Consider the following 10,206-nt stretch of genomic DNA (forward strand, 5'->3'; position numbering starts at 1 on the left):
AATTAAAATGATATAAAAATAAAGAGTTTTACCGAAATCAACAAATTGCTCTTCCAACACACTCCGTGGGCAAGCCAACTGCGCATCCATGACAGGTGGGTGACATCAGAGTAGCTCGAGAGCGATTTGAAATCCAACTCCTCATTATTTCCCGAATAAATCTCGCGGTACTTTGATGTCATGTGAGCATCAGATCTTGCAGCGTTAAGAGGTCTGTGCACGTGCGCTATCAGTGGGTAAACTGGGTATGAGGCGCGATGCCCGTCGCGTTTTCAAACAGCACAGTGAATCTAATCATACAGTGTATAAATATGACTTCAGCTAGAAACGTGGCGTTGGTTTTTTTTTAAGAACAGTTCAGACAGAAAATGAATGGAATCATTACAAGCATTTATTTTATTCAGTCCAGAGAAAGACAAATACTGTATCTTCTATGAAATAATTGGGTGTGTCTGAAACCGTTCACTGTTCCCTATATAGAGAAAGAAAATAAGTAATTTTAGACACTGCTTAAAACCAGAACCTCTCTACAAGTCAGCTTTATCTATACGGGCACTTCAATGCAGGCCGGATGGGCCTGCCTGAGGATTAAATGGCTCCACAATGTCCTCATTTCCGCAGCAACAGCAGGCTTTTTTAATAGCCCGCAATGCTCTGGCCAAGAAAGCACGGATTTTCTTCCGGCTTTTTGGTTTTAGTTCTAAAAGACAAAAATAGAAAAGATGAACAACAGATGTTACCACCTGATTAGAGCCCGTTTTTTTTGGAAACGCATAAAGTAATAACACTGGGAAATATATTTATAAACTTGAAATCAGAAAAAATCCAAAGTGCTCAAAAATAGCTGGAAAAAAATTTTGTTTGGGAAAAATTAGTTAGGTGCTCTTTGGTGTAGGGTATTCAAAACGTGAAAAAAAGGGGAATCCAAGGCACTCTTCATAACCGTAGTAACCAACGCGTAGCGGGACAGATAGCCTTCTTCAGGGTACCCTGAAGAAGGCTATCTGTGCCAAGGCTATCTGTGCCGCTACGCGTGGGTTACTGCCCTGTTACATGTTTTTAATGTTATAGCCATATTTAAATAAAGGGTTTTTACCTTTTGATATATGAAGAGTGCCTTGGATTCCCCTTTTATTTATATTTATAAACTTGTTTATTAATTTATTATATCGATATTTGATGCCAGCGTATGGATTGTTGTAACGCACAAAGACAGACAGTGATAAATCCGCAAATCGATTTATTGTCCCACCACTATTCCTGATCAGAGATCTGTACATTTAAATCTCACTAGCCAATGGGATTAAAGTATGGTTAAGTCCTGCCCACACAAGAGATTTGTGCCAGAATGGCAAATGTAAATTTGTAAACCTTAAATGAAAACCTTGCTTAGAAAACAGTTAAGAAAGAATGTGAAACCCGTGTTAGATTTTTGCCTTTGAGTTGTTTTCTTTCGTTCTCATTTTAAGTTTGTTTGTTTAATAAAAAGTTCCATTAACATCCATCATGACCGAGCGAGACAGCGGGGAACGAACTCAATCGCATAATTAAAAGAGGGGTAAAAGTCTTAATAATGATCTGTTTGCCCTAAAAAAGTGGCTTTAAGTTAAGTTAAATCAGTTATTTTTCCTAAAAACTTGTATTTTTAAAAAATCTTGCAATTATTGTGTAAAAAGTGCAAAATGTTTGGAGTGAGATCTTGTTGCTTTTATGTTTTCCCCAGCAGGTGTTTCGAGCACTTCAATCATTTCTGTGGCTTTAGCTGAAGTTTATTCTAGATTCATTTAATTGCAATTATATTATCATAAATATTTATTACATGTATTTCGTAAAGTAATGTACTTTTAATCAGCTCTTAACTTTACAACAAAAATAAAAGCCAACAGTGATAACAGAAATAGCTGCAGAGTAGCAGTTTAATGTATGCATGATTGGTGAAATGTTCAATCCACAGATTTAAATAAAATAAGTTAATCAAAATGTCTTGATGAATGAGAGAAATCATGCAAATGAGTAATGAAGGGTATATTTTAAGGTTTAGGTCAAGTGTACTTATTTATTTGAGTTAAAACAGCATCAGGTTTAACATTGTGTCTGATTGGATTTACTACGTTAACTCCCAGTATTTTATACCAAGGTCAAGGGTTTGATATTGGATATGAAAAACATGTACATAAGTAACCCAATCAGTTTATTTAATCCGTTTGATCAAATAAAAAAGATAAGAAAAGTCTTCCATATCAGTTCAATTTTATTTATATACTGTAGCACTTTTCACAATTGTTTAATTATTTCAAAGCAGCTTTACATTAATAAACCTGACTCCCTAAACTCCTAGGAGAAAAACCACCCTAGAGAGAGAGAGCCAGACATAGCTGATTCTATAGAGGATAAACTATATATTAGAAACTACAACTTTAAAATATAAAAACATTAAGAATTTAAACATTTTTTTTAATGTGTTCAAGGATGAGACAGGATCTGCATCAGACGTTCAGCCAGCGGTCTAAGATCATGAAGTCTGAGGCTGAAATAAAACCTGAAGATGAGAAAGAAAGGAAATGTCAACATTTAATTTTTAGTCATCATATTTATAGTATATCTAACCTTAAAGGAACAATATCAGTGGCGGCTCGTGACTGCTCATCCGAGGGGCGCTAATTGAAAATAAGTGTTCGGAGTGTCATGTGTGTTGCTTGCATTTTTAAAATATTTGTTTGTTGCGTCATGTGAACCATGTGCATCACGTGTTTTGTCAAAATAAGTGCCTGCTGCACACGCGTCAAAACCGTTTATGATAAAAGAGACATACATGTTGTGACGAACTTGAAGTTCGCATAAAGCGCCTTCGGAAAAAAGAAGTCACCGGCCACCAGTGCACAATATGTATGATTTTTGTAATAAAATATACAAAGATAAATGCAGTTGTGTACTTACATTATGCAGAAAGTGTGCAAAAATGGGTTACTCCTGAGAAATTGTGGCCCTTTTAATCTCGGTGCTATTCTCGCTTTCTGGTTGTAGAAACTAGGGAGACACAAGAGGACAAATGCAAAAGTGTTGATTAAACAACATCTAACACACAGCTGTTAGCTAATTCATTATGATGCCATTAAATAATGTGATCAAACGGATAGTTAAAAAAGCATTCATTTATTACCTTATTTATCCATAAACATGATTAGCAAACTCCATATGTCTCAGAATGATGAAAACAGCATCTCCAATCATTCCCCTCTCCTTCAGTCATTCAGCTTCATCCTTTTTATTTTTGTGTGGATAGTGCCCTGTAGTGGTGAAAATGTACATTTAAACCAATCTTACCATATTACTAACTACAGAAAATAAAAAGCATGTAATCTGCAAAATGTAGTTTCCTACTTGGTCTGTTACCTCATTTTGTATACGAGTAGCTCTTCTTCGTCAGACTCAGTTTTAAACCAGTCATGATCTAAGATCTGCTTGAGCGTCGGACGATCACTTGGATTCTCGGCCAGGCACCATCTTAACAGATTGCTGATTTCTGTACAAGATTTAGGAGAGAGCTGGTTAGTCATCATGACGCACAAATGGTAATAATGATCATGGCATAAAGAGACGCTTTTGTTGTCATTTAAAAATACTGCAAAAAAGTCTATCATCTAAAGGGACCCTGGTCACAGACAGACAGTACCTCAGGTTAAGATGATGGCACAGTGGCTTTGTGTGTGCATGTTGATCAGTCATTTTCACTCACCGTTTGATAAACTATTCGTAGTTGTCCTCTGATTCCTGGAATTCCAGAAAGATCCATGCACCATATAGTACAGCAAATCACCTAAGGCCCAGACGTTTTCTTGCACGGCATTGAATTTTTCGAACTCAGGCGAGGTGCACCATGAAGCTCCTGTACACAAAACATCATGTTGAGTCATTTTGTAAAAGAAACAGCAGGTTTCAATACTCCGCTATATATAAAAAAAAATTCAGCTCACCCCTAAAGTCATAGCCATCATAGCCATCATCATGCGTCAGATAACGTCCAGCCCCAAAGTCAATTAACTTCAGTCTCATTGTTGATTGCTGCACCAAGAAGTTTCCAGGATGGATGTCGGCATGGAAAACTCTATTATTCAGACAGTGTTGCACTGCCCGTACCGCCTGACGCAGGAGATGTCTTGCTGTATTTTCACTTAGTTTTTCTTCACGAATAACAAATTGCATCAAGGATTCGCTGTGCAGTGGGTACTCCAACACCAGAATGTAAAGGTGTTTAATCTCGTACCAGTCATACAACTTTATGACATTGTTGCAATAGGGCGCATGTCTTAACTTAAGCATCAGCGCCACTTCTGTAATGAGCGGTTTGGGGTATCCAGGCTGGAGAAAAATGGTCAACAAATTACAATTAGATAAAACAAATATCTTGTATTGGTGCGTAATCGCTATACTGTCTATTTTCTGTTTAGTTCACTTCATCAAATTTTATGACAACTTACAATCTTAATAGTGCTATGAATTATTTGTCTGCTTATTTGCTTGATGGCAACCTGTAAAGAGAAAAACAGCAAAAGTTAATTTCTCTTGAGCTGACTGAAGCGGCTCACCTGACACTGCACACATAACTTTAAGGTTTGAGAATCTACAAACTTTTAAACATGGTTTAGATCAAGTGGACATACACATTTCAGCAAACATTGTGTTTGATATAAATACGAGTGCATTACCGGAGTGCCATCCGATTTACGGATCCCTTTGTACACTTTGCCACCGAAACCTTGCCCAAGCACTTCATCCTCCAAGAGTTGATATTTAGAATCAAAAGTGTCTGAAAAACACACAGAAAAATGATGAGGTGACAGAACATGTTAAAGGAATAGTCTACTCATTTTCAATATTAAAATATGTTATTACCTTAACTAAGAATTGTTGATACATCCCTCTATCATCTGTGTGCGTGCACGTAAGCTGATACCCACACAGATGATAGAGGGATGTATCAACAATTCTTAGTTAAGGTAATAACATATTTTAATATTGAAAATGAGTAGACTATTCCTTTAACACTTCATATACTGACAGACGAAAGGTACAGCATACATTTCCAGGTACAGAAGAATATGATGAAGAAACCATTTCACATATTGGTGCAAAGTAGGAGTAATGAAGTCAGTACACTCACCTTTAGGCACTGAGGGATCAGCTGCTTTCTTCTCGCTTGGCGGTTCAAAAGCTTGTTGAACAAAATTTATAACTTTTGGCCTGACAACTTTATCATCTTCTGGTAAAGGATTTCTGGGATTTTCAAGGGCTTTTGCCTCAGGATTTTCATCTTCTTTTGACCCAGGATTTTTAGCTTTATTTGGGTCGGGATTTCCGCCACCTTTTAACCCAATATTCTCTGTAATGGCACCTAACGTCTGTAGCCTGGCATTGGCTGCAGCGATGCCACCAAAACTGGCCAGATCCGCACCATCCATGGCATCAGGAATAGCTGGATCGGCATCTTTTTTCACTTTTTTACCTTTTTTTCTCAAAGGGTTGTGAAATAAGCGGCTCTTTGAAGCCTTTTGTTTGTGTTTCTTTAAGCCAACACTCTTCGATTGAGAATCTGCCAGATCAACAACTTCCCTGGCATCAGGGATAGCTGGATCGGCCTCAATCTGTGGAATCGGCATCGACTCCACTTTGCCCCTCCGGAAGCATCCAAGCAAGCGTTCCCACAATGTCATGCCTTTATCCGGACAAATCTTTGGTTTTGATTGGGGGCAGGCCAGATCAGGAACATCCATGCCAACAGGAATATCTGAAATGGCCTTGGGCTGTTGAGTTGGCACAACAGTCACTTTTTCTCCCTGGAGGTTAGATTTGCGGCTCTTTGAAGCCTTTTGTTTCTGTTTCTTCGGAACAACGTAGGTCTTTGACTGTGATGCTAGATCAACAACTTCCCTAACATTAGGGATAGCTGGATCCGCTTTAAGCTTGGGAGTCGGCACTGACTCCACCTTGCCCCTCCAGAGACAGTCAAAGAATGCCATTCGTTGTTTTTCCGGTTTTACCTTATTGTTTAATTCAGAGCTGGCCAGACTAGCTTCATCCTTTAGATTAGGATTAGCTGAATCCGCATTAAGCTGTGGAGAAGACCAGAGGTGGGTCAGACAGACAGACAGACAGATAAATGTTTCAAAGCCATGTTTAGAAGCCATGTTTCCATCCAAGGCTTTTTACCAAAAAATGCCTTAGCGCATAAACGCAATACCTCAAAAAATATTTATTTTTTTAATAGCTTTAACGCAAATAAATGTGATGTCACATGATAGATCTTCAACACGCGCAACCTCTGAAGGGCTTAACAGCAAACAATGGGCGCTCTTATTGCAGCCTGAGACCTTCTGTTTTGATTTGCAGAGTCGATCCTCCATATACGCAGAGGGTACGCAAGCTGCACTGAACTAACTTCATGAAGTGCTGAAATGTCAATCACAATCCATAAAATGATTCATGTTTATTCTCCTAAATATTCAATTTTTTCTCCTCATAATCGGGTGCCTTTGGTGAAAGCACATTTATTTTAAATGACTGAGACCACAAACATCAGACTCGACCTGGCTAAACTTTTATTGTAAGTGCATTAGAGAAATTAGGTAGATAATTTGCTCAAGGTCAGATTTTTTGCGATACACCAAAACTTATGTGACAATTATTCGTGACATCACCACGGACACCATTTTAGCTCCATTTGAATAGAAAACCTTTTTTACACATATTTACTTGGTCGATAAACAAAACCTGGATGGAAACACGTCTATAAATGGACAGATAGTTGTAGTAAATGTAATGATGTAACAAACCTCTGAAGGAATCAGTGTTTCCACTTTATCATTACGAAGGAATGGCTGCTTTACATTCTTCCACCCCTTCTTTATTGATTTAAAGATTGTATTCTTGCATTTGTCTACACCAAAAAACAAAAACAAATGATAAACTATTAGAAAATTCATTATGACAAAAGTGAATGACAAAGAACCGTTGTCAGTAATGATACTTAATAAACACATTTAACAAACTGTCCACCCAGATACTATTTGATCAAATATGTAATTGAGTATCTAATTCTTTATAACAAATTCCTAAAAATACAGCAATGATTATTGCATTAATAACGCTGTTAAAATAAGAGTCTAAAACACACTAGCAATGGTCTAAACTTAATTTCTTATTGTAAGATGCTTTATTTTACTGACTTTAATGTAATAAGATATCAGTATCTGTGAGGGCCAACAAAACTATTGAGGAACAAACATGGTACAGATTTAAAGATTGTCAAGAACACAAAACTTCCATCTGACCTGTGGGGCTGTTCGCCTCCTCAAATGCAGGAGTAAACTCCTTTACTCCTCCTCGTGGATGTGAACTCCCGGCGCGTCTGTCTAACAAATGTCCGTTGTTCGGGACAATTTCAGGGACAGCACACGGAAGAACAAAATCCATTCCACGGTCATCACATCCCAACACTGCAATTCAATAAATAATGTTATGAAATGAATGCTTTAACTGAAGTGATCAATACGTGTCTAAAACTTGTCACTTATTTTAATGTATTATTTATTCAACTGTATAAAATAAATATCACATTTGCAATCATGCTGAGCAGAAACAATAAACATCAGACAGTAACATACAGGGATGCAAACAATGACATGATGTTGTGTATTGTGTTATTGTAAATCTGATGAGAAAAAATACAACTTTTGTTAACTTGAGATAACAAGAAATTAAGTTGTGATCATGAGAAAACAAGCAAGCAAAAATAAAAATAGTACACAACCTCGGCTTCCGTAAATGAACAAAACATTTGCAGTCTGGTATGCACTGCTAACTATTTATTATTATACATCACTTATGAAAATTAAACATTTACATACAACAAAACCTGGTTAACGGTACTGTAGTTAAACCATTGTTACCACAAAATAACCATGGTTTTGCAAATAGTACTCAATAGGGCTTGGGCGCCGCGTTGCATTCTGGGACGTGGCGGCCATGTTGGTGGCCTCGCGAATGTAAACATACAGCAAGTAGGAGAAGCGGCAGAGTTGGGAGAATAAAAAGAAATAAAACAAATGTTAAAATCCGGAAAAGGATGTGGAATTTACTGGGATACGTTAAACAGGGAAGCAGGGACCGGTGTTGTGTCGAATTCAGTTCCCCCTATGTTTCCCTTTAGTGTGGTGCTTTTATAGCGTTTTCATCACGTTACATTTAGAAAGATTAAAGATTTGAATTGGTTATACTAAAAAGGCATAATATCATGTATTTTATAATACAATTTATTAAATATTTCATAGATTTGACAGTTTTCTATTAGGGTATTTCTTTTAAAATATAGCCTCTCTTTTCCTTTTTTTTTCCTTTACTGGTTGTTTTAAAAATGTTTGCATACATAATTAAATAAATATGATACATTTAATATGATTCATACTGTAAAAATAATTGACTTACCATTCAGAACAATACAGATACATTACAGAAACGCACACATATACATCTCAGTAGCCATTAAAACTTTAAATATATAAATAATAAAACCTATAACGTGATAAAAACGCCAATAAAAACACTACACTGAAGGGAAAAATACAGACTTCGACACAACACCGGTATGTGGACAAAATCAGAACTATTAACGGTTTGGATCCATATGAAAAAAGAGTGAATAAAAAGCCTTTTAAGATAACAGCGTGGTTGTTGTGAGAGCACGATTTTACGCCAATCTGTAAGCAAAGTCACGTATGACCTAGCTTCACAAGAAGCTTAGTTAATGCAGCAGTTTTTGCTGTCAGCAGAGGGATAGCAACAGAAAGATGAATGTTGAAAATTTCCCGTATTTTGGGCGAGCAAACCGGGACATTTCCCTTATGTTCAATGTTGACTTAAGCTATATAAATTAATATTCAGATGTTATACTTCGCTGTCGTATATATAAATGTCATTTATATGTCATGTATACACATTACTGAGGGGTCGAGGTTAATGTTTGGTTTCCGATATTGAATAAAACATAATGAAGTTTTGTCCTTATCTGTCATTTTTAATGTAAATTACTTTTAATTATTAATACAGCAACGGTTTACCATGGTTGAAAAAAATAACGACAAATCAAGACGATTGAGAGAAAGTATGTCCATAAACAGAGCGCCACGACAAGTAATGACGTCACGACGCCCAAGCCCTTACTACACTTTTACCACATAAAAACCATATTTAATTTCCGTGAGGGATATTAAAAAACAAGGCCTCATACGGCGTAATTCTTATCTTAAATTGCGGGGATGTTTTATTCATTTCGGTCGCTTTTTGTTAAATTAATGGAGTCAAAATTTGTCTGCGTATTCTCCCGGTCAAGAAAAACGGCGGGTAAAATGTCAAGTACACGAGCACCACCTGGTGTGTCTACATGTACACGTGCATTAACAACACAATAACTGTATGTAATCAGCATGAAAGTCAGACGTTTTGCCTTAACTTGCATCTTACCTCTTTGGCGTTTCGCCTCATGTGTTGGATAAACATCCACCATCTCCTCCTCATCATCCTCCTCTCCTCCACATGGATTTAAACAACCGGCAGCGCGCCCGACTTGTGACGAAAGTCCGATATCAAGGACATAGTCAAAGTTCGGTACAGCATTCGGCAGAAAAAAATCCATATTTTCAACATCTGCTCCTTCCATGTCCTTGTCGGACAATGGTGTTACAGGACGAAACATGATGTGAAAAAATAACTGAAAGACTTAACTGTGCTAGACTCGGTTCACAGAGAGTTGAAATCTAAGTAAACTGTCTGTCTGTACACAGTGCGTCGAGCAGTTTAAAGTTGCGAACTTTTTGAAAGTCTGCAAATTCACTTGGTAATCTGTACAGTAGCGTTCAGAGTCAACCAAAGGCAAGCGTTCAGATCAGCCAAATGATACCGGTCTCATCTGGCTGAGCGTTTTTATAGGCACCGAGTGTGACGTCATAATGGTTCCATGACAACGATGTGTTCTACAGTATGGTTGTCATGGAGTTTAATGACTTTGTTCTGTTTACAGTTCAACTGTGATGAGTTTTTATATATATATATTTATGTCCCTTGTGTTGTTTCATTAAAACAATTTACAACTTTTGGACTTTTTATTGTAGATATATATATATATATAATATCAAAACTCTTTAATATGTCTTA

At 37.0% G+C, this 10,206-nt stretch overlaps 1 protein-coding gene across 1 annotated transcript; it reads right to left on the reverse strand.

The window, feature by feature from the left end:
* Positions 1-2,245: 2,245 nt before the first annotated feature.
* Positions 2,246-9,835, reverse strand: LOC129413741 (uncharacterized). The gene is made up of 12 exons (XM_073867369.1): positions 9,517-9,835; positions 7,329-7,493; positions 6,831-6,934; positions 5,162-6,110; positions 4,707-4,807; positions 4,479-4,529; positions 3,975-4,359; positions 3,737-3,886; positions 3,394-3,523; positions 3,161-3,287; positions 2,938-3,027; positions 2,246-2,539 (listed from the first exon to the last, which is right to left on the reverse strand). The coding sequence occupies exons 1-10, from the start codon at positions 9,746-9,748 to the stop codon at positions 3,266-3,268; spliced, it is 2,289 nt and encodes a 762-aa protein (XP_073723470.1). The 5' UTR covers positions 9,749-9,835; the 3' UTR covers positions 2,246-2,539; positions 2,938-3,027; positions 3,161-3,265.
* Between the last annotated feature and the right edge of the window lie 371 nt (positions 9,836-10,206).

The sequence above is a fragment of the Misgurnus anguillicaudatus genome, chromosome 5 (genome assembly GCF_027580225.2).
Source record: "Misgurnus anguillicaudatus chromosome 5, ASM2758022v2, whole genome shotgun sequence".
Lineage (NCBI taxonomy): Eukaryota > Metazoa > Chordata > Actinopteri > Cypriniformes > Cobitidae > Misgurnus > Misgurnus anguillicaudatus.